The 26,136-nt window shown below is 39.2% G+C and overlaps 1 protein-coding gene across 1 annotated transcript in view; it reads right to left on the bottom strand.

The window, feature by feature from the left end:
• The window catches only part of ARHGAP15 (Rho GTPase activating protein 15), a 319,965-nt gene that overhangs the window by 143,358 nt on the left and 150,471 nt on the right, over positions 1 to 26,136 (bottom strand). Inside the window, exons 6-7 of the mRNA XM_082483158.1 lie at positions 24,430 to 24,528; positions 22,383 to 22,509 (exon numbers count right to left, since the gene is read on the bottom strand). Of these exons, the coding sequence (XP_082339284.1) occupies positions 22,383 to 22,509; positions 24,430 to 24,528 (226 nt within the window). The remainder of the gene's footprint in view (positions 1 to 22,382; positions 22,510 to 24,429; positions 24,529 to 26,136) is intronic.

The following is a 26,136-nucleotide window of genomic DNA, read 5'->3' on the forward strand; positions in this document are numbered from 1 at the left end:
TCGAAATTGAGCAATCCTTGGCAGGGACAAGCTAAAATTCCAAGTCGCTTGGCCGTGCTATAAAAAGAACAACAAATGGATGTTTCTAATTCTACATCTTAACGGTACTTTGAAACAGTGAAGTGAATTGTATTTAGTTTGGGGACTCTTTTGTTTCTTAGGGCCATTCCGTCCATAGCGATTCATATTTAGTTTTGCTTTTTCCTGACTTACAGGGAAGCTTCCCCAGCGCAAACGATGCAGGAGCGAAAACATTTCTGAAGTCACTTAAGATGCCACATCTCCCATTCTGCAGGACTCTGCAGCCTTTTATCCCCACTTGAACTACACGCTTAGCTCTGAGTATACACCAGATTTTAAGATATTCTAACTGGAGTGAATGTGGTCATACTGTGAACGGTACGATAGGGGATCTATGACTTGACAGCAGGGTCAAGATCCCTCTATTTAGAAAGGTGTATTGACCCAGCTGGAAGTTTAATACCTGAAACAGCAATTATGGTGTTAAAACTACATCTAGAGGTGGGAATAATTATTGTCATGGATACTTTTGTATGTTCTGTGTTGAAGCGTGCAGCGCATAGTTAACAGCAGCAAAGATAATTTTGATGAATTTCTTACTTTACTCCATTAAACACGTGTGAGTCACCAGAGGGAAACTCCAAGCCTCCCAGAAATTCAAGGGTTCAGATAGCATGTTCCAAAACCAAGCTTAGCCAGAAATATTCTTGTTGGGTTCTTATTTAGAAATATTCATTCTTTTTGCCAAACCATTCTTCTCGCGATATCCCCACATTAAAATTACTTTGCTATTATATTTGGAAATACAAAGAGGACCAAATATTACTTCCAAGAGAAAAAAAAAAAAAGTAGTTATAAAACTCAAAACCCACAATAAACATTGCTTTGGAGTACCTTCCTTTTTAAATTTAAGGTTCTGGATTTGGCCAGAAGAATCCTCCATGAAAGAGAGCCAGCAAGCTTCAAACAACAGGAAAAAAAAAAAAAAAAAAAGTGGAAAGCAGTTCCATACAAGAAGTAAAATAGGATACCTAAGGATCTAAGTATAAAATAATAGGAAATAAAATCTCCTGCTTGTTCTGCTGTGTGGTCCCCGGCATAAACTGCATAGGTATGCTATTTCATTCATTGTGCTGAATAAACTCATATCCCTAGTTTCTGAAGCTACTCGCACTGACGTGTCCACATAAACGCTTCAAAACCAACACAGAACAGAAGAATAATTTCCCTCCCTTTGCACAGACTCTTCAGTTAAGTATTTCTTGTATTGCAATAAGCGCTCCTGAGACAGAAAAAGGAAACACACACTCCTGTTGGGCCAGGGCCTTTGCGAGTACCCAGAGAAGAGAATCCAACAGCGTCCAATATTATGCTGAATTTATTCTGGTAGTGCAAGTGGGTGCAAGGACACCTCAATCCAGAAAAAAAAAAAAAAAAAACAACATAACATAACTGGCTGACTTTCATTTTTGGCTGGAAATAAAGTTGGACTTTCAGATCTAGAAAAGCATTTCTGATGACTTTGGTCACTTTATTAGGTCTCTATTTATTTAACAGGTGGGAAAGGTATGAACGGACAAATGAAACAAAATGGCAAGATCTTTTTTTTCAGATAATTCGTTCTAGAATTAATCTATATTAAATCACAACATCTTATCGCATTAAGGAAGTGTAATACAGATTGCGTACAGAAAGAAAATAGAATAAACACAGCATTAGGCATAAAAGAAAGATCACATCTTTGGCCTTTTATGTTGATAGCACCGTGACAACATCATCTGAATTAGGAAGGATACCCATAGAGTAAACTCTCTGCAAAAAAAATTGCACCGAGAAAAAACTGACCTGTCTTTTTATGAGCCTATATAAATCCTCTGAATATTTATTCAATGTCACAACTCTAGCCTTAATATTCCTAATAAGATATAAAAAACAGGAGTATCTTGCACAACCTCAAATTAAAGTCTGTACAAGAGCTTTTACACAAGACAGGTGGAAAGAAAGTATTAATTCATTACCCCAAATCACACAGTTCTGCAGAAATAGTAGCATCAGATTCAATGGAAATTTTGAGATGTACAGATGAAGAATTGCTTGCTACAATTTAAGGCACTGAATTGTATATATCATGCAAGGAGAGTAAATGTGTTATAATTTAAGCAGAATTAAGCAGTGACTAACACATTTGCAAGGTGAAGTTACAGAAGTCTTTCCCTAGGGTTTTAGCATGGCCACAACTAAAAGAACCAGGCAAGGCTCTAACCTTTTCAGGGCAAGGATCAAAATTTTTATGCCATTACTTTCTGTGAATTTACTCACGTACCTAGACAATATATTTCCAGCAGACTGTTTTTCCTGGGTGTGATGTTCTGGGCAGAGCCTGAATGATTCAGAAGGTAAAATGTTTTAACACGTTCTAAACAACTCCATATTTTATTGGCAAGATTTTGTAACTCCATATAACGTGATCTCACATTCCTTCCAATGACTTTTATTTCACTCTTAATTTACAAAACATTTATACGTAATCCCCAGGGTTTACCTATGATTAATTCCTGCCAGGTTCAGTATATCTGAACACTTCTAACGTGTTGAAAGCATTGGTTTTTGAAGAACTATCCATTAATGACTTTCTGAACTGTGACAATGGATATTGACAGTGCTCGTCAGACGAAAGCACTATTGATTGCCTCACATCATGTGTATAGCAAAACCAATCTCTTCCAAGTACCTCTTCCTAACTGAAATACATTATTATGGTGCCTATCTGTTTATTATAAAACCCAAAATTATCGTATGTAATTCACTTGGATGGGAAGGGCTCATACAGAATGAAGAGCAGCAGTGGGAGTGGATAAGACATTAAGAGATTCACATAGCTTTACATCAGTATCTTTCTCCCTGGTGACAAGTGATAGGACAAGAGGAAACGGGTTCAAGTTATGTCAGGGCAGGTTTAGATTGGATATTAGGAAGCATTTTTTCACTGAAAGGGTTATTAAACATTGGAAGAGGCTACCCAGAGAGGTGGTGGATTCACCATCCCTGGAGGTGTTTAAGAAAAGGGTAGATGAGGTGCTTAGGGACATGGTTTAGAAGTGGTGGTGTTTTTATCAGGGTAGGTTAACGGTTGGACTCGATGATCTTAAAGGTCCCTTCCAACCTCACTAATTCTATGATTCTATGATTCTTTTCCATTAGCCTTGTTCTGCAGGAAAAACCCCACAACTCCTCTGGACCGTGTTAATTTTTTGTAATACTCCTCAGGGCTTCAAAATTTTGGGAAGTTCTTAGAAATGGAGATGACTTGAAGTATAACGACAACACCTGTAAACTGCAATTTAATAATTCTTTTCCCACGAAATACTAAAAGTGACAGGATTGACCATTCAAAATACAAAATACGCTGATCAAAATCCTAGCCACAACTTTCTTAAAATACGTATGAACACATCCACAGACTTAACTGTGATCTCTGATGTCTTAAACTAATAATTTTCCTAAGTGCTTTACAGATTCATATCCAGAGTCCTCAGCAGCATCTTGCAGGACTGAATCAAAGCTGAGATGGCAAAAGGGGAGGTAGAAGCAGGTCTCTATGACTTTGGATAATGAATGTGCCAGTCTAACAGCAGAACTATCACATATGTGTGAAAATATTAATTTAAAGGAATTAATTAGTTAATTAATTAATTTCAAGGAACGGGAATGTTTAATTGCCGAGTTTCTCATCCTCCTGAAGAAATATTTCTTAACACGCAGAGGCGTATGACTATGCCTACATTCCAGGAGATACTGCAATTTAAGAATGTATAATGACTCACGACTTCAACTTTTATTGGATTTCATTGAAACTCAGGATTCGACATTTTTTCAGGGTGTTTTGGCCCGCAGTGAATGTGAAACGACTGCTAGTCATTTAAGGAACGAGCAACAGGCATTATCGCCTGGATAAGTGGTCAGTTTTTCAACCAGCACCAAAGTTTTGAGAGCGACAAAAGCAAGTTCCTGCCTCCTTCCTTTTCTTTGTGGTGATCTGCGCCGGAGTCAATGAAGTCTGCTCACTAAGGATAAACAATTCACTTCACCTGCTTTGTTGAGCTAAAGACTTTTTTCAGTCATAATTTTTATCCCTTAGTGAAATTTCTGGGCAGGTCTCATGAGTTATCCCCACGCTATAACTACTCTATCTTTTTTGTACAAGAGTAAAATGAGAGGCGGGTACATGCTCTGCTTAAAGGTACTACACAAATTATTTTGGTGGGGAAAATGAAGGAATCGGACATTACCTCTAATCCCTATGTTGAAGATAAGCTTTAAAATCACAGATTTTATAATTACGGAGCACAGACCCAAGAGCTGCAGCATCAGGTGACAGAATGGATAACACTGGCCAGGAGATGCTAGGAAGATTTTCTTCACATGAGCAACAAAGGACCTGAAGTCATTCAGTTTTATGGTCTTAAGACAGATAATTGCCACAGCAAGTATATCTGCATTTACAAATGTTTATAAAGCAAGCTCAGAAATAAACAATAGGAAAAGGAAACAGTGATTATATAGCACAAATAACTTTTCTGTAATATGACAGCCTAACAACTTAAGTGCTCAGTAGTGTCATTACACTTTGTGAAATTTGTGTGCATTAGCAGTAAAGATTCAATAAAATGACTGTATAATTCATATTTTGCATCACGCTCTTATACATATAAACTTTCAAAAAATGTTGTCCCCCACTAATAATAAATGGAAACAAATGAATAGCGTGTTAAATATCACTACAGGCTTACGCTGAAAAACAAACTAACACTCTCCATGCAGCTTTTCTTAGTGGTATTTGTACCATAAATATTTAGAAAAGTAAAGCAATATTTCTGAGTATGTATTGGATTTATAAAGGGAGGCCATACCAAACTAACCAGATATCTTTTGTTAATAAAATAAATGTTTTTTTTTTAGAAAAGGAAAGAGTAATAGACCAAATCTATCTCAACTTCCGTTGAGCATTTGATACGATGCCAAATGGGAAATTACTAGTTAAACTGGAGAAGATGTAGAGAATTTTAAAACAATAACTGTGAAAGTGGCTAAATAAGGTATTAAAATGAGCTTTGTTGAAAGGAGAACTACTGTACTGAAGGAAGGTTACCAGTGCAAGTCCTTTAATATTCTTGGAACTGATCTTTGCGTCCTCATTAATGACTTCAACAGAAAAAGTAGGAGCATTCAAAAAATATTTGTTGGTTACTCAAGGCTGGGAAGCATCATCAGCTGAGACAAGAATTGGGACATTGGGAGAAATCTTAGTGACTTTGAGACTGGAAGCTGGAGAAAGCAGTTAGAGCTAATACTACCCAATGCATGGTCAGAGAAGGATTAATACAAACTCTTTCTCTCTTATGAGTGTGCAACCTTGGACACTCGTGTGTGAGATAGGAATTCATGCCAGAAAAGGTGCAGGCAGTGGCCGCGAGAAGTACCAGGAGAATGGGCTGCTGAGCTTTCGAAAGCAGACGGGGAGCTCGGCGTGTTTGGCCAGCTAGGAAATGGCTGAGAAAGGCCGTGATTGTTCTCTATGAATTTGCTGGTGGGGGTGGGAAAAGGAGCAGGAGACGAGAAGAGGACAGCAGGGAAGGAGAAGTGCTGTTCAAGCTGAAGAACAATGTTGGCACAAGAATAAATGAGTATAAACTGGCCATAATATGAAGTTCTAAAACACCCTTTCAAAGAAGTCGTGGTGGCAAATAAAACTAAAAGAATTTAAGATGAAGCTTAATAAATTTATAAAAGGGGACACAGAACACGGTACCTTGTGACAGGAGGGACTGGACTAAATCACCCATGCCAAGCCTTTCTTTCCACAGTTTTTTTTTTTTTGCTATTGTCATAATATTAGAAATACACACTTAACTTGAATATAAAAACCACAATGCCAGAAATCAATGAGTTCGTTTTATTCATACAGTATGACCAGTTTATGTTCATCTAATGTAAAACATGTGGGACTTGGATGAAATCTTCTGCAGTACACAAAGTCAGACTATTCAGGCTCTAAGAAGAGGAGTACAGCGTGCTTGGGAAGGGGAAACCGGTCTCTCCGAGTCAGAGTCAGGGATTAGCACTCTTGACAAAGTCTCTTTGCAAAAAGCTGCAGTCTTTTAGCCCCCTCACACTGAGGAGGGCAGTTTTGTATCAGCACAGATCCCTGAGGACTCATCTGATCTGGAGTCTCCTTCGGTAGGTGTTTTATGTAAATCTGCAGGTAAAGAGTGACCAAGTGAATATGGGCAGAAGTCAGGAGCGTGATGGAGATGCTTTTTGCATTTGATGTACTTCTTTCCTTTAGAGAGGGTTGCTAAAATTCACAGAATCACAGAATGATAGGGGTTGGAAGGGACCTCTGGAGGTCAACTAGTCCAACCCCCCTGCCAGAGCAGGGGCACCTACAGCAGGTTGGGCAGGAACACATCTAGGCTGGTTTTGAATGTCTCCAGAGTGGGAGATTCCCCCACCTCTCTGGGCAGCCTGTGCCAGCGCTCTGCCACCCTCACAGAAAAGAAGTTCCTCCTCATGTTTAGATGGAACTTCCTATGCTCAAGTTTGTGCCCATTATCTCTTATCCTATCACTGGGCACCACTAAACATATACTGTTCCCACCCCCCTGGCACCCTGCCTTTAACTATTTATTGACAAGATCCCACCTCAGTCTTCTCTTCTCCAGACTAAAAAGCCCCAAGTCCCTCAGCCTTTCCTCATAAGAAAGTTGTTTTAGTCCCCTAATCATCTTTGTAGCCCAAAGGAAAATAATAAGTTGGATGGTCTAACATAGGAGTTGAAGAGTGGACCTGCCCTTCCCTACCTGGGCGACTCAGTGCTGCCCTGTGCCAGTGTTTTCAGCCATACAGTTTCATCCTACTCGTATAAAATACAATAGTTATACAGGGAAAAAAAATGGCAATATTTGAATTAAAGGCTTTTGAAGTTGACATATATAATAGAAAAATATTGTTTAAGCAGACTTCCCAAAAGAAAACAAACATGCAATTAAGTTTGAGGAAGACAGAGCAAGGACCTGAAGACTATTTGCAGATCGAGTTGAACAAGTAATTTACAACAAGTAATGCGTTCGTTATTTTTTTTTTATAATATGGAGTTCTGTTTGTTTTCTTCTGTTGTGCAATATATGTCAATAACTTTCAAGTCTTCAGGCTTACCTCCTGACTGAGTTAGTCTGAAAAAAGAACCTTATCAACCTTTTGCAAATAATATGAATAGCCATCACTTATACTAAATTGCTTAGACAAAAGGACAAGAAAATTATATAGTTCCTTTCTCTACCAGGAGCACCAGGTAGACTGTTATGCCAAAAGAAAACCCTTTTGAGTGGCTGGGTAGTGCTGGCCAAGTCTCCTCTTTTAGCTTAAAACCCCACATGTAATTCTGTCTTATGCTTTGGAAAACAAACTAATTATCTGTCGAGAACAAGGGAGACTTGGCATTGCTGTATTTATATCATCCCTGTTAAGAGTCCTACCAATGATTCATATATTTAAATTTAGACATGCCCTTGGATACCTTGTTGAATCTTTTATTCAGATACGATCTTATGGGTCCTTTACAGAAAGAATATCATACCAAAGAATTTTCTCTTTATTGAGACTCTTATCAATTATATTTTGTACCTCTAAATTTAAAAAGTAAATTATTTTAAAATGTTATTATATTTCCATTGCACTCAGCCTCTGATTATATTCATAACCTTATATTTTTTGACCCATGATGAACTTATACTTCTCATACAATAAAGGATATAATTAATTCTTAGTGCATAAGTTATGAAAACCAACATGTTAAATTTTTTTATTTCCAATGAGAAATGGTAGTGACATTCATCTGTATGTTTGCTGCTTCAAACCACAAGTTCCAGTATATTTTTCTCTCTTAATGCAGTAAGTTTAGTACTTACCAGCGAACAGAGATGTGATATTTTATGGAGAAAGGCACACCCATTGTCTTTAAAGTAATCAAAAAATATCTAGCCAAAGATGTGAAATCCATTCGCAGTACTCTGCTTATATGTAGACTCTACTTTATCAAATTATCTCTACTTCAATTAAATCATTAGAGTAAAAATAACTGAACAGAAGATCACCCATAAGCCCATTTTTAAAAAGAATAATTTGACTGATTTAAGAATCCTTTTTACTTCTTACCTTAAGTGAAAGTTCTGGTAAGAATCTCCAGCATCTATATTCACATAAGTACAAACTTTGCCTAAAGTCCACCTTTAGTGCCATCAACTTCATTTTATGTCTTATACAACAGATTTCTATTTGTTAAAACACAATTGATTTTGACACTTTACAGCAGTTACAGGTCTTTGCTTACAAGGTAGTGTCAGAGTTGCACTGTGAGAACACAGGAAAGACTTCCACTAAAGCTGCTTTAGGATCTGCCTAAAATAAACATAAAAACATGAAGCAGACCAAATGGAGGCTACAGCTTTTGTGTGAGGCTGCCCTATGGAGGCTGTTGTGAGGTATGCCATGGGTCAGCCTCTTTTTGGGGCTGAGACGGTGTAACCACAGGAGGAAAAGGAAAACCCAGAACGAAGCTGCTGGTATATTTTGCTATGTATTACGTTATAATAGTTTATGTTGTAAATTTGACTGCTTACCTGAAAACTCTGATTCCAGTGTGCTTCTTAAGGTGTGAGGTTTTTTAACGTTGACCTTATCAGAACTTGGCCCTCTAATAAAGATAAGGTCATACAGTTCTGTTGTCTAGCAGCAGATAGAAACTATACGTTGCTCGCTCTCTTCATAGGGAAGAGTGTGGCCAGTAGGTCGAAGGAGGTCATTCTCCCCCTCTACTCTGCACTGGTGAGGCCACAACTGGAATACTGTGTCCAGTTTTGGGCTCCCCAGTTCAAGAGGGACAGGGAACTGCTGGAGAGAGTCCAGAGAAGGGCAACTAAGATGATTAAGGGCTTGGAGCATCTGCCTTATGAGGAAAGGCTGAGAGAGCTGGGACTCTTTAGCCTGGAGAAGAGAAGGCTGAGGGGAGACCTTATTATGGCGTACAAGTATCTAAAGGGTGGGTTGAAGGAGGATGGAGCCAGGCTCTTTTCAGTGGTTCCCAGTGACAGGACAAGGGGCAATGGGCACAAGTTGGAACACAGGAAGGTCCGTTCAAATACACGGAAAAACTTCTTTACGGTGAGGGTGACAGAGCACTGGCACAGGCTGCCCAGGGAGGGGGGGGAGTCCCCTTCTCTGGAGATTTTCAAGACCCACCTGGATGCAGTCCTGAGTAATGTGCTCTCTGCAATCCTGCTTTGGCAGGGGAGTTGGACTAGGTGATCTCTAGAGGTCCCTTCCAACTCTGAAACTCCGTGATTCTTTGTGCTACCAAGCATAGCTTTGGCTAAGGTGCAAGCTGGTCTGGAAACATCTGATCTGGCTTTCTGCAGCACCCACCCCCTCTCCCTACAATGGTGGCTCCTTCTCATCACAGAGGCAGCATGAGGGCAAGAACTGGGTCAGTATGGTTAAGATATGAGTCTAAAGAGGACACACAGATGCGGTCACCTGAAGGCGTGAGTAACTTGCATCCCAGAAAGGAGCATGTCCTACGCTGCTAGTGCACCGCGTTTGCTGCAGCAGGTAGCTGGGACACCAAGTCCACCAACACCTCCAGAGACACTGCAGGGCATGTGGTGACATTTAGTATTTCATCCAGTCTCCAGAACAGCTGCAATGGAACAAGCTGCCCGAGCAGGCAAATAATTACTATATATCACAATCTTTTGCTGAAATAAAATCAGACCAGTCATCCACAACTTTGAGAGACTTCGATCAGCTACACGTGGGGTTTGCACGGGTGCGCTGAGCCTATGTCTGACCAGCCACGGTTAAAACTCAGCCAAAATGTTAAAAAGATACAATAGAAGACTGTTTTAGCTTTAAAATTAATGTTCCAGCTGACAAACTGCACAGGGACTTAACCTACTTTAGAACACATTTAATAGCATAATTTAGTCTCTAAAAAGAAAAGCAAAATAACTAATGATGGACAAATTTAGAGGTCGAATCTAGTTCAGATAAACATTCAAAAGTTCAGATGTTTAACCAAACCTTATCTTGTCCATGAAAAGCCTCAACCGAAGAGCTCTATCAAATATAAGCAAAGCACAGAAGATTGTGGAAACTTTTCCTTACAGAAGGAAAACTATTATCAGGAACCAGCACCTTATTGCAACACTCACGTGTTAAGCAGTTAAGCATCAAAGCAAAAGCAAAACATTTTCAGAAAACTGATTCATGGAAGTAGTAATATTTGGATGAAATCCAATACAGAGCAAAGCAAATAATATTAAGGGGAAAGATAATACAAATGCAATTAGACTATCAACCAATAAAACTTAATCTAAGCTTGATAGTTGAAACCTTCCAAGCTTAGAGAGAATAAGGAAACTGGAGATCAGAGGACTCTGCCTTTTGAAGTCTTGCTGTCCACATTCTGGGGACCATTATCTAGCTGAGTATTTTAAAGACATGAATATTCTGTCACAAAATTAGAGAGTTTTATTGTTACAAACGACCTGTAACTTGAGCAGGGACAGCTAAAAATGAATTCCAAGTAAACAATTATTCGGAAAAGGTGAATTCTGCGAACTTAGTTTTCTGGACTAAAACCCACAAAATAAAAGATGTGTTTTCAAAGAACAATTTCATTCTGGGTTATGAATAACAAAAAGTATAAATCTAATGGATCCTCTCCATCCTTGTGTTCACCAATTACAAATAGGTTTTTTAAAAGTGTACCAGATGAGGTGTGAACACTGCTGCGTCTTGCCTGGCACTGTTTCTCCCACAGCAGAAAATATCTACTGCAGTACCCCAGGGGAAGCAAAGTTCAGAAAAATGACTCGGCAAACCAATGCTGCTTCAGGATCCTTTCATTTTCTTTCCCTTTCTCCATGTCACCACCTTGACTCCTCTCTCCTTAAGCCTGTCCCTCACATTTACTTCTCAAGCCACTTTGGAAATTAACAGAAAAATTTACTTTTCTCATAACTGAACCCCAAATTCAACCTACCAGATGCCCCAAATCTGAAACCTGGCAAAAGATTTTGTAAGCAAGACTTAAACTTCCAGTTCGGAATTACTAATGTGTAACTTAAATTAAGAGCAAAGTTGCAACAAATCAAGTATTCTACTGTTAGTAATTGTGCCTTAATATCAGTACTACCCTTGATCCATCATACTCATAGAATCATAGAAACCACAGAATCACAGAATGGTTTGGGCTGGAAGGGACCTTAAAGCTCATTTAGTTCCACCCCCCTGCCATGGGCAGGTTGCTCCAAGCCCTGTCCAGCCTGGCCTTGAACACCTCCAGGGATGGGGCAGCCACAGCTTCTAGGAGCAACCTGTTCCAGTGCCTTACCACCCTCACATTAAATAATTTTTTCCTAATATCTAATCTAAATCTCCGCTCTTTCAGTTTAAAACTGTTACCCCTTGTCCTACCACTATACTCCCTGATAAGGAGTCCCTCCCCATCTTTCCTGTAGGCCCCCTTCCAGTACTGGAAGGGACTATGAGACCTCCATGGAGCCTTCTCTTCTCCAGGCTGAACAAACCATCTCAATGATCTTATGATAACATTGTATAACAATTCAGGTATTACAGTGTTTTCACTATTTCTCCATAAATTTTTAGTGCTATGTTTTGATTTTAATTCAAACACATCAACTGAAATTCCTTCATATGAAGAAAGGAAGGTAGGAGCATTATAGCACCCTAAAATTTTCTAATTTAAGTAGAGAAGAAAGATACTATACGTATGTTTTCACACAAAAATATATACAAAGCTTATTTTTGCAGGAATGCAATTTCTTAATCTCGTGCAAAACATAACAATGAGACAAAGGTTTTGATTTAAGTCAATGTATCTACAACTTAGACAGAAGACAGTCAAAGACTGATCTTGAGATCATCACCTGCACTACTTAATTTTTAGTCAACTTTCGAGTCCTCCCAGCTACCTCTTCCCAAGGGGAAACCTAGGTGCTGTTCAGGAGCCAGTTTACTCCAGAGACTCCTTCCAAAAGATATTATGGATCAAGACAGCACCAAGTTTCTTTGTCTTTGCCGTACTCTGCCCGTTAACTCTTATCCCAGAAGGCATTTTACTTTCAAGCATAACATTACTTATCTGCATATCAGACACTTTCCCCACAATGTTTGAAAAGCACCGGGCAGGTGGGATGCATATAACCATCAGTTCACATCGGACACACACGCTTTAATACCAGGCATCACAAGGAGACCAGAGAAGATCTGAAGAAAAGCTTTACCTGACTAGGACACCGCCAGCCTGTCCAAGAAAGAGCGAGGATGGAGCAATGTGGACACAAGCCACATGTTCCTGCACCTTGAATGAAGTCTCATTATAGGTAGCTAAAGATAAGTTGCTCTGGCTTATATTTTTGTACTTTGAAGCCTGCTAAGCAGCAAGTAATGAAACCTGCATCTGGCTGCTCTCCTTTTCTGACCTGCCTACATCTGGCCACCTTCCCTTAGGCTCTGGGTCGTTGGACTGGAGTATAGCCTTCTCCAACAAAAGTGATTATAAAATGTACTATCACTATGTGATCGCAACATATATGAACTATAAAGCTTTACACGCAGAGACATACTCCCCCTAACAGGTCTTCATACCTGCCTGCTTTTTAAACTATTTCTGTGTTCTGGACAAGGTGTTTTCATGATTTTTGTTATGATTAACCCTTTTCTTTCTAAGGGTGGTTCTTTTCAAGTGTATTAGCACTGGAGTATTTTAAATTGTATTAATTCCATTTATTTTAAATGTGCTGTTTGAAAAGAGTTGCTCAATGTTATAAGAATGCTACTTTTCCATATAAATTGAACACCTTAAAAATTAATTACAAAGATGTTATCACATGTAGGAGCACTTTACATGCCATAAAAAGGCTTAAGGCTGGGTTACTCTGGTTTTCATAGAGAATGCATTGGTTGCAAAGATTAAAGGACAGGAAGATCTACATATTTTGGTTGTTTACTTTTTATTTCTAAATAAGTGGACATGAAACAGATAGATACAATCCCTAAGCCGTATCAGGTGAACCATTTCCATATGGAAAAGTGAATTCCACTTCCCACGGCTGTGGGAAGACCTTGCCTTGAATATCCATGTGCAAGAAATACAGACTGAAACTGGGGCAGATTCAGAAAAGGGCTATTTGAGACGACAGGGAAAAAGAACAGCGGGCTATCACAGGAAAGACGACTACAAATCTTGGCTGGCTTAGTCTGCCAAACCGAGCAGGGGAAGGAATACGACTGCTGTCTGTAACTCTATTTGGGGTGGTACACCTGAGACAGAAAGGGACTGCTGAAAATAAAGAACTAGCTAAATGCTGACACGAGAACACGCTCGTACCACAGATCCATTTAGGCTGAAAATTAGAATGCTTTCAGCTTGAAAAGTGAAGTTTTGGAACATTCTTCCAGCAGGAGCTGAGGGGCAAAAGCATTACTACTGAATTTCATTAATTATGAAAGGAATCAAATGAGGTAGTTGTTTTCAAGAACTGGGGAATTGATTCAATGCTACAAAAAGTCTGTCTGAGGCAGATAATGCTACGTTACACTTTTCAATAAGAGTAGCACAAGTGAATTCCTCTTGGGTGAATCCTGGGCACACTTAAGACAACGGCCAATGGAATTAATTAAATGGAGCCAAATATCCTCGGTGGTGAGGGGACCTGCTCATATGGCATAGCGTTCTCTTCAGCATCAATATTTAAAGCCAGCTAGTTGGAACCTTCTACTTAATTGAGAAACAATACATCGTTTAACCCTTCAGTGCTATTCCACCCTTGGGCTCTCAGAGGCAAGATCTCTTTATCTGGCACATCAGCAGGCAGCTGGTGGAACAAACAGGAGATCCTACGAAACACATTCCTTTTTGAAGTGTTAAAAGTGCCCTGTCCGGGAGACAGTACCATGCTTTCATCCATTAAGTTGGACTTTAAATATTTGGGATTGCAGGTCATAATTTAAATTAAATACATCCTCCAACCTGGAAGGTACAAACATTTAAATGATTTCACCATGGGGAAAAGGTGAGTCTGGGCAATAGGTATTCCTATCTAGAGCCTGATTTACAGTCTTTCTAACTAAGCTTAATTTAAAATTTTATAACCTAAAAACCTCCTTATTTCTGTTACATCCTTCCCAAAGTACCAAGAGCATTGCATCTGGATTAGTTATAAATAGTAGTGAAACCTCAGAATACAGTGTAGTCGGAGAATCATTTTTCTGGCTACAAAGTTGCAATCAGGGTAAGTCATTTCAATAATTACCATGAGAGGCTTCAGAATTAGGCTGACAGGAATGACGGAAAGCTGGGCTGCCTCTTCCTTCCCAAAGAACAAAACTCAGCGAGTCCTTCTCACTTGCTCTAATTCTGACCTGACCTCTCTTCGAGGGCAGTAGCCTAAAATATTTCCTGTTGCAGTGAAAACACCTGCATCTATTTAGGTGTTATCAGTTGTCAGCCTGTATTCTTTCCCCGTGGAGGCAAAATACGGAGATCTACAAAAATGGAGATATACTGACAACACAGGTGATGGAGGGTGAAGCAGATGTAACCGCCCACATGGTCTGTTGTTTTAAACTACAAAAATCATGACTTTTGAACAATGTACATCAGACTTTAGTTTTACTTGCTAATGTAAACAAACATCTACTTAGTGAGGAATTAAGAGACTGCACTAAACCAGCGCAAGCCACGTCGGATAGCTGGGCTTAAAAGCGATAAAGTCAGAGTAAATATCGTTGCTTCATATCACAGGAGTCTACGTCACTTTTAGTACGTGGAAGGGGCAGAACTGCTTGACTCCAATAATGCTTAAATTGCTCGTGATTTCTTCGTGATCGCTTTTTTCTGAAGCAAGCGTCAGTTTGAAAAAACTGGTACCCATTTTTCCAAAATGTAGTTTTCTTAAACACTGTGTAGTTCAGTAGAAAGAAAAAAAAACAACTTAGAGTAATTGTGACTACCTGGTCTTTACTTGCCCCCATATCAAATTTATCTTGAGTGCACATATAGGAGCTTATTTTGTTAAGAAAAATATATTGTGTTTCTCTCTTCTTTGGAAAAAAGAAGAAACATGGATTTGTAACCCTTTTGTTTTTTCGTTAAACTTAAGTCCTTCAACAGTGTTTTGGACAAACCTAAAGAGATTTTAAGACAGACATTTTGTATTATAACATTCCCATGGGTCGTATGTATGATCGTCTTTACTAAAGCTCCTTTCAGTCCCAGTTGAATAAATATGCATTTTATTTCACTAATCTTGAAACAACAGGAATAAAGTTTACCCAGGTCTTTTATACCTCAGAGAACAAAACAAATACTACAAATCTTTAGAGAGAAAGGATATACAAAAGGGCTTGAGGTGAATGTTTCAAAGCAAATACTCTTTAAACGATGTGCAAATTATTTCAGCACTTGAACATGATTTATGAAAGGGGATTAGTCCACTGAAACAAGAACCCAGTTTAAACTGTTGGGTTTCAAAGTCAAAGATGAGAGGCGTTTGCTGGAAAAGGCAGAAGAAACCGGATAGTAATCTATAGTGAGGATTTCTGATTGATTTTCTTTAACTAACTCAATCTTACATTAGCTATCACTGTCATTCATACTTAACCGTGGTGGGCAGTATAAAATACCTTCTTTTATGATATAATTCTCCATAAAAATGAAGTATGCAATAGTGATAATTAAGTAATAATGAGGTAATTAATAACTCAGTGACTAGCTCTCTATTTACTAGCATGCCCCATAAATGAGCACAAGGCATATGAAACAATTAAAGATTATCCAAGCTCAAACAGATAACTTTTCCAGAGAGTTGTGTGTCAGTGAGCAGACCAATGAGTCACAGGTCACATCTATAATAATACATTATATTATATTGTCATATTCCCACATACTCTTCACGTAATGGGTAAGAGCTACTCTTAAGTACTATAAAAATGATCACTTTTATGTAATTGTAAAGATTAATAAGTGAGCTAACTTCTCATGGTTCTATAATGACCCTGCTGTTCTAGTAGGTAAAGGAAAATTTAATGATCCTGCTCAGATATGATTAATATCTAACTTTTTCCTGACTAAAAATCTGGACTTGGTTCAATAAAAATGAATTAAGTGAACATGCACTGATTTCCCTGCCAAACGTTTATATGGAAGTTGGTTATGCCCAATTTAAAAATATGCTTTTTCAACCCAAATAGTAAACTCTGGGAGGATTTTGGAAAGTGAAGTAGAAATAAAACAAAGAATTAAGGAAACATTATATTATAATTGATGGAAACAGGATACTCAAATTCAGGAAAAATCCATTTTCTTAATGAGAACTAGTCACAGCCAGTTGTGATTTTGGGTGCAACATAATCTCCTATTATCAGTGGAAGTGACACAATTTGTTTCTGAATTTGGCATGTTTTGTTTCCAAAATGCCAATATTGTTACTTCTTTGTTGCTGAAAATATATTTTTCTAAGCTTTAGGAAAAGAGCATACCTATAGCAAACGATGAAGAGGAACATGAGAGTAAAAATATGTCACAACATAAGTTTAGTCCCTATAGTACAAATATGAATGCTCCCAGTCTCTATAAACAGCATTTGCATTTTCTTTTTGTGGACCTCTTTCCGTATCTGAAGTTGATGCAATAAAAATAAAATGCCACAAACATATAAGATGTAGAGTGACAAAATTAACATTGCAGTAGGAAGCTGCATATTTGCATAGAGTTTTAATTTTGCTTTCTGTTTTAATTGTTGTCATTGGTATTGCTGCGCTAATATACATTACTGCTTTATATTTCTTGATTTTATTAAAATAATAAAACTGACCTATACATAATGCTAACACTGTAATGTAATAATACTCCCTGAATAGCATCCATTTGGCTTCGAACTTCGCATCCAACTAAAATAAATGGGCTGGGAAGGGGAAAGAATTCAGACCTCATCAGAGCTAACAAAGAAATGGAGTGATTTCCCACTTCTGCTGCTATAATTAGCCCCCTTATCACAGAAGTAACCCTCCGTGGCTGAAGGACTCCTTTAGCAGAATCCAGCCCTCGACAAATTTGGCCAAGCCAGGAAAACCTCTCCCTACACCACAATACATGTTCTCCCAACCTACCGGCCTCTTCACGTCTTTGAAAGGGAGAGAGAGAAAATCACAGGAGCTCCTCTCTCGGCACTGCCTGTAATTACGTGGCCTTTTTTTTTTTCTAGGAACTCTAAGTGATGCTTTCAACAAAATAAGTTTCTGGCTTTTTTTCCTCCTGCTATTACACAGCTGAAGCCCTGCAAATATGTGTGTTTGCGCCCTGGTAACCGTCCCTTCCCTCCGCAGAGAAACAATAGCCTCGGCAGCCCCAGGGTTTGCCACAGAAACATCCAGTCGCGTGCAGGGGCAAACTTTGAACCCTCGGGCAATCCCTCTGAAAAAGCTTTAGCGGGGGAAGAAGCAAACACCAGGCGGAGCCAGAAAGGGTTAAAGATCCACTGAACTCTCCATTTCTTCCATCACGTCCACTGAGAGACCAAAATGGGTTTCTGCTGCTGTTTCTTCCCCCCCCACAGGGTACAGTCTTAATTATCTAACAAACTGCATACAGAGATGATTCTGGATGTTTTAGTAATTACTTAGAAATATTTACATGCCACGCTTTGAGTTTCAAAATTCAGGCTTCTAAAGTAAAGAAAAGTGAATGAAACAGGAAAAGCAACTTTGGGCAATTTTAAAGCACACGCAGCGTCCTCGGGCAAATGTTAGGGACGGGGTGGCCTGACTTAAACAGTGCCTTTTAGGAAAGCAAAGCAGATTTCAGAGCCCTGAAGACTCTGTAGCAAATACCTCTGAAGGCAAATCAAAATTATGATCCAGAGGTTGTTTTTTTTTTTTTTTTCCCCCCGATCAGAAAGATGCTAGGAGGCATATTCCCCAGACACTGCCCTGCGGCCGCTCCCCAGCGAAGCGTGCGAGGGCAGCGGCATCCCAGAGCGATGCATCACCCTTTGGGACTAAAAAGGCCCATGGCTCCCCGTGGAAAGTGCAAGAGGAATTTAGGTAAGCAAAATATCATTATTTGAGTTGGCCGGTGGCCAGGGTGCCGGGGCTAAGACCCCCGTCCTAACGAAGAGCGGAAAGGAATCCCAAGCCTGCTGTTTAATATGCATGACATGTCGGCTTTGCTGTCAACTTTTCCTTCCACCCCCTGCTTTTGTCCGCTTTTTCCACCTGTTGCAACTTGTCCTTATTCAGGCTGAGAGCTGGAATCGTCTTACTTCGATGTCGCATTGTGTCTGGCACAATGACGCCCGGACCCCTGACTACTCTTATTGAGACACTAAAGTGATGATGAATAGCAATAATACAGCAGAGACCGTCAAGACTTTCCTTTTCACATTTATATATATGCACATTTATATATATATTTTTTTTTTTAAATCTAGATGTTTTAGTTGTGGCACCTCAAGCTAGAATTCAAATATGGAGGAGATTTTCCAGGATCCATCATCGCAGGCTGCATGACTAACCACCGGGTTTTAAGTGAAGTGTTCTTGAAGATAAGAAAAATATGCGAGTAGAAACAATAAAAATAATGCAATTCAATCTTATCAATTCAGGCAGTTCCAGCTTTTATGTGGCAAACAAGGAGATCAAATTGCATTTATCTAATATCACAGATTTTTTAAATGTCTAAAATATTTAATTATTTTGCTTTGGCAACCTAAAGCTGAGGAACAGATTACTGTTCCCACTACATAAGGAAATAACTGACAACAATTAGTATTTATTCTTGTTGCTTTTGTAATAAAAATAGAATTCCATCACTTTCAAGGAAACCTAAAATATTAATAAGAATGTGATGAACTGAGTAAATGTGACGCCATAAGGAAATGATGGAGAACAGGTTGGAAATATAGTGCTTTGGGAATGGATTGCATTATCAAGCTTGTGATTGTGCATTTTGACAAGAGCAGCCCTCAGATTGATACGGTAGCCAAAGGGCACTCTTCCTATTGCGAAGCCGTTTGTTTCCATCCGGAATGGGGGGAGTAGAAGGGGAATTGATCCCCTCCGACAATCGATAGCGACTCCAGCCCAGGCTCTTCCACAAGAGGTCACTCCTGAGTGACAATATTCCCAGACGATGGCCAAAATGCAAACCACAAAGTGACCATGACCAGAAAAAGCAAGGCTGAGCTTAGCGACGAGCGTGGAGTTGGCTTCATTGCCCACAACGTGACTGTCCTCACAGCTCCTCTTGTCCCGACACAGAGTGAGGTCTTCTGGTTTTTGGAGAGCGGAACGATTTCTGGGAACCTTGCAATACACAGATCCTTTCCGAACCTCCCGTGAGCCCTGACAGCATCTCTACTTTCAGTCTAACCCAGGTGCCGGGTTTCATGTAGTATAAAATGAATGTGGCAGACTACCTACCAGCAGACCCAATTATAATTGGTACTAATTAGGAGGGTTTTTGGCAACCTCAGGAGAAAAGAACCCAAAAACCTACAGTCTGAATGACATCGAAATTACTTGGAAATTATGAAGTCTGCCACTAATTTTAAAAATTATCGGTTTGGAACAACACTTATTCACATAAAAAGGAGTGGTGTTGCAAGGCGGTTTCCTTGCACCAAATATACACATCTTCTAATGGGGGAGGCTGCATAAATTAAAACGCTGAAATAGTTGGCATCATAAAATGAAGAGTAATCTCTTTCCATGTATTTGAGAGCAGGATCACGGTTTTACATATTTTGGTAATGTTCCCCAAGGCCATCCTTGGTTTCTTCTTAGCTCAAGAAAACTTCAATTAGAGCACAAGTTGAATCCAAACTGGATGAGAAGCCACTGAAAAGCTGCATGACCAAGACGGCGGACACTCTGTGAACTTTGGAAATTGAGCCTGGCAGTTGGAGCCCAATTTTCAATGAAATCAGTGTCTACAGCTCAAAAAGCATAACTGAGAATTACCATTTGTCCTTGTAGTGTAAGCAGAAGCAATTAGGATTAAACATAAAAACCAAATTCCGGCTACTAAGTCTCTAGGGGCAGTCTCTCCAGTTTTAAATTAATGAGTAAATTACTGGAATACTTTGGTTAGAATATACCTGTCCTTTATATACTTGTGCTGCTAAAAAACCCCAGTGACACAGCGGTACCGAGTCTAAAACTGGATATTTTTTTGCAGCCCTTAAAGTGCAGAGAAGGAAAATACAATTAAGTCTGAACTATCAGAATCTTTCGTTAAAGATTATCAGGGGTGGCGGTGGCTTTCTAACGCACATCAGTTGTTCGTCTTTCCTGTTAAACTGGAGGAGTTTTAAGCCATCTTTAAAAAATCTCCTTTGTTTGGATTTGGCATTGGCAGTAGTCAATAACATGAGAGCACTATAAAATTATAAAATCGTTAAACTTCGTAAGAACTTTATAAACACACTTGCAGATATTGCACATATCTTCTCTGTGCTCTGCAGTCAAACTGGACAATGAAACGACCACCTGTTAACTGCTAACAATGTGTCATTACCAGTTCTCATGCCTTTTTAAAGCAATTTTGGCTCTAGCTGCCGATAATTCTGGCTACGATACTTGTGTGAACATTAAGGGCACAGAAAGCCAAAGGCAGAAAACTGACAATACAGTTTGTGCTTAGACTACTAATAAGTAAGTGAATAATATGATTTTTCTAATTCCACATAATTGCTTGATCTCAAGGGGCCAAAAAAAAAAGTTCTGAATACATATTTTAGAAGCAATCCAATCTCCAGTATTTAAATGCAAGCTTTGACTCGGTGAGATTTCACAGCAGATATTTTCACATTTTTTAATAGTTTAAATAGCCTTTAACGAAACGGAGGTTACTCGGGATTCTCTAAGGTTTGAAAAGAATCGTGGACTAAGTCTCTGTCACTGCTCATACTCACTTTTTCTGTTTTGTCTGACGAATTATCATTTAAAGATATGTGAGAAGTCTAAATAAATAAATAAAAATTCCCGGAGTGCTGAGCCAGTTTATGGGCATTTTGCTATACAATAAGAGCAGAATCAGATCCTCAGAACTTACCGTGTTCTCGGTCTTATTTTTCTTCCTCTGAGAAATGCAACGGAACCCACAGTACAAAGATATTGGGACAATTTTTCACAAGCTACATTCAGGCCACTTTATATTTTATAACAGAAAGGAAAACCTTAAAAAAAAAATAATCTCCAAGATAATAGGAAAACAACAGCAACAACAAAAAGCTTTGGTCTGCAAAAAAGAGACTATTTAATGAATCTCTGTATTTGTGTGCGTGCACGCGCGCAGGCATGTGTGCATATATTTATGATTGTGTGGATAATTATCATTAAAAATAGCTATGTTGGGTGTTTTTTAGTGCAGCCCTTTTTCTTAACATCTAAGGCTTTGATCCCGCGCTGAAATGCGTGCAGGCAAATTCCTGCACAGCACTTGGGTACCTATAGGTATCTCCTACCCGCACGCGAGTCTAAAGCTGTCACGGAGCTTACATTAGAAGCAGTATGAGAATCCCCTGCTAAACAAAGAAGTAAAACAAAGATTCAAGAGAGAGGGCGAAATTAAAAAAATGCTGAGTGAGTGATTCAGGGGCATCACCAGCTCCGGCGTCTGCTGCCCACGATGTCACAAGCGTCTCAACACAAACTGGAAAAGGAAAGTCTCAGTGGAGTAAAGCACATCCCTGCTAGTTTTAGATCACTTTCTTTTCTGATCACACTGACAAAAATCAGCCTCGATCCCTGGAATTTACCTTCTGTAAAATTATAGATACATCTCGCTGATTGTCGGCTACAGAGGATATGTCAGGTCTTTCAGCAATTCAGTGTATAAATACACAACAGACAAAATTACTCTGGCAATTTGAGGTATTTTACTAAAATGGAAACAAAGCAACTGCAATAGACCATTAGCATAGGACTCATGTCGCTTATTTTTAAAAATAAATGGCCTGAATAAATTTCTTCGCTGCTAAACAAATCTATTTTGCTTAGGAGAGAATGTCACCCTTTAAAAGTGTGGAGCTAGTAAGTGTCTTTACTTAAATGCAAGTTATGTATATCAGCACAGAACACATTCAGCTTTAAAATTCTCAGTGATCTTCCTTACATTCTGTATGTAATAAAAATTATCTTACCCTGTAATGGCATGGTTATTTAAAAAGGAAAGAAAAAAAAAAAAAGAAAAAAATCAGAAAAGAAAAAAGCCTTACTTAAAGATTTTCTGTGTTCAGGCTTTGGTTCTTTGGATTCAGCGTCTAAGCTATTCAGTAATTCGATGCTGGAGGATCTTCTGAGTTTGAACTCCAAATTTCTCGATGTACAACTCCGTTCTTTTGGCTGGGAAAAGAATACGTATATACATATGTGTATGCTTTTAATAAAATTATTATTTGTAAGAACGAAGTGAGAGATTACAGAATGCCAGTACGGAATCAAAAGCGAACAGACACACACACAGCGAGTGATGCAGTGAGTATATAATTTAAGGAAAGTGTAATGCAAAATTTGTCATACGGCAGAGCTTTTATGGCCCTGACAGACTGATCTTAATTTCTGAGATAAATTCCCATTTAAGTGGGGAAAACAAAAGGCCTACTTCTTCAGGCTTTAGAGACCAAAATTATTTCCACATTGCAGGCTACTTCCAAATGATTGCAAAGAGGAAGGTTGTTTAAATTGCCTTTCTGGTTTAGATAGTTACAGTAAATATTCTTGCAAACGCAATTGTTTCAAACATCTTTACAAATTTGGGTCTGAATTCTGCTGGTCTAAGCTGAGGAATGAGTTGGGGGGGGACTTTTCTATTGCTCTAATCCATTGGCATGTACAGTGACAATTAGGGACCGTTAATGGAGGAAAAAAAAAAGAAAAGAAAAAAAAAAAGAAAAGAAAAGAAAATGCGAGATGATATTTCAGCTAATCACACATCTCTTCCCATGGCGTTTGGTGGGGTGAGATTTAGCCACCTCCGGAGTCTGGAAAGCTGCAGGGCTTTACACGCTCCTTCAGAGTTGTAGAAAGGAACTACAGGCCAGGTATGACATGGTCACGGAGCGTGCCGTGCCGTGGCGGCATCCTGTCCTGCGCACACAGGGAAGGCAAACCTTGGCTGGGATGAGCCCTTCCCCTCGGTACCCCGACCACGTACAGGCTGTGCCCCACCAACCACCGCTGCCGTGCTTCGCGGCACGCTCGGGGCTGCTGAAGCTGCACTATTACCTTAGTTGCACTACAAAAAAAAAAAAAAAAAAAAAAATCGAGTCTATTAGATGTTTAGCTGAATAACAGGGGGGGCGAAAAAAAAAAAAAAAAAAGTGTTCTGAGTCTCCACGGAAAACTCCACCCCAAAATCTTCAGTAGGATATCAATATCCTCACACACCCAATGAAATGCACAATATGAAGACATACATCATCAGATCAAACTTTCCTTGGCTGATTATAGCCTCGGGGTAATATAATGTTTGTAGCTCTTTAAGGAAACAGTAGCCGTGTTGAGATTAACCCTTTCAAAGAGGCTGCCTCTGCCCGCTCTGCCAATTCCATTGCAGCAAAACCTCTGAAAAATGCAAGAAATGGGGATATATTTCTCTCACCAGATTCTGCAGTGAACAAGGAAAGTCAGTGCCCTCTGAAAAAATATGTTCTTGGATCAGGCAGGGAGAGGAGGAAGGCATTTGGAATTTGTACTGAGAGTGGCAAAAAAAAGAAAGAAAAAGCTACAGCTGAATCTGGTTTGGTAATTAAAAACTGTTTTAATAAAACGCAGCCCTGCTTACTTCTAGTAGAAAAACCCCCAGCCTTCCTGGGAGAATAACAGCAATCAGTTACAAAGGAATATTATTTGCTAGTGTTATTCTTGTGAATAAGTAATACAAAAATTCATAAAAGGCTCAAATGTATTAATAGTTCTATTGAAGATTATATACTGTAGGCTGCATAAACAGAAAATGCAAAAATTCATTAGTTATTAAGTGCTTGTGTGCTTTTACAACCCTCAGCAAACCAATGTCCTTGTTATTTCAGGGAAATAAATGTAGCGTTCCGTTTCGAGGCAAGAATCAAATGACATTTTTGTTCAACAACCTTGTTTATCTGACATTTTTTAGTAGATTTGCATACATATTTTTATATCCTTCGGAGAAAGGAATGTCTAGCTAGCTGCTGACTGCCTAAAACCTGTAGAGTTGCCTAAGCAAATGAAGTTGAAATTGCTACGTCTTAATTAATAAAGGTAACAGCCAAAACAAATACATACCAATCTGTCAATTGCATTTTTGATAGCGTGGAACCAATCCAATATGAGAAAGTCGATATCCGACTGGAGGAGGAACTCATTTCCTGACATTGTCGTGATCTGGGGAGGGCATAAGCACAGACAGGTGAGTAAAGCACACACCAGAGAGATCATTTTCTTCTATTTCCTCTCCTACGCACCCAAATGCTTTTCCTTTGTACCAGGAATTGTCTCCCGGAGTGCTGAGCTACTGAGGAGTTTTGAACCTCTGTCTGAAAACTGTTTTGAATATGTCACAACAAACGAGATATTGTCTCAGCAATGCAACCACCGAACACAAATAGTGCAAAAATAACGGGAATGTGACAAAAGTTAAGAAAAGCCAGGAAACTCGGTGTTACAAGACACAGTTCAAATGTAAATCAAAGCACCCTGAAAAGAAATGAATGCAATATGGGAATTAATTCCCGTTCTTTTCAGTTTCCATTTCTCTTTTGGTATTCTCATTTTTATATCCGGTACCTCTATTCTCGTATTTACACATTTATTGTATACCTGTGATTCCGGAGTCCACTTCCAAGCATTTTGGTAAAATTAATATTGTCACACTTTTTCACATTAAAAAAAAGAAAAGAAATACCATCAAAGGTGGCTGTAGCAGAGTAATTAGGAGCCCATTTATCATTAAAAAAAATCCCCAGTTTGTCTGAATAGAAGTCGATTTCCATTTTTGACCCACTCACTGGGAATATTTATCAAAAGAGTATTCATTCCCCTGATAATGCTGTTTCACTGCCTAACAATATTTGGTGGAAATATGCATGCATATTCTGTCAAACTTCTGTAAACCACCGTGATAATACTGATACTTCACTTTTTCTTTTTACATATATATATATATATATCTTTTCACCAGAGCAGAGCTCCGGGTAGTTTACATGGCGGGTCGGAAACGACCATTTTACAGATGGCAAAACCGAGGCACGGAGCTGTGCAGTGCTTTGCCCCGGCATAATTCAGCAGAGCCCTGGTGCACGTGGCCACGGAGGATGACCCAGGGCACAGCGGTCCTGCGTGTGTGCAGACAAGTGAAAGGAGAGTTACATCCCCACCACTTTTTGCAAGGGGCAGGACCTCATCTTGCCCGTTCTCCAAACCAGCTCATCTCCTGACAACTCTGTAACCAAAGTTTTTTCTTTTATTTACTTTTTTTTTTTTTTTCTGTTGCTAAGAGTTGCTTGCGTGAAATTCGGTAGCATCCGCACGTGGGCACTGCACGCTCAGGTTTCAGTGTTTTGGGGATGCAGGTTTAGTCTGCACATGGGGATTCTCGTTGGGGTAAGGACCAAAATCTTTTCAGGACTTTCTCAGGGAATAGACGAACACAGTGGACAACAGAGATTTCTTTCTGACCAAAGTGTGAGGAAAAGCAGAGCAAAGCCGTTAAGACCTGGCACAGCCTATGTAAATCCATCAACCCGAAGTGCTACTGTTTCGCTGCGTCTGCCCCATGTCAAGAGTTTTTACTAAAGCATAAAAGAAACAACAGATCCTCACCAGCCCCGGTACTCCCTACATCTTTCTTAAAACTGAAATATTACCAGAGGGGAAAAAAAAAAAAAAAAAGACCAAAAAAAAGAAAGACAAAACAGCTTAATGTTTTATTAATTGTTCTATAACCCTCCCGTTATTGAGGAAATGCCTGTAAGGAAGGTTTCCAAAGTCATC

This window comes from Vanellus vanellus (assembly GCF_965231255.1).
Source record: "Vanellus vanellus genome assembly, chromosome: 5".
Taxonomy (NCBI): Eukaryota; Metazoa; Chordata; class Aves; order Charadriiformes; family Charadriidae; genus Vanellus; species Vanellus vanellus.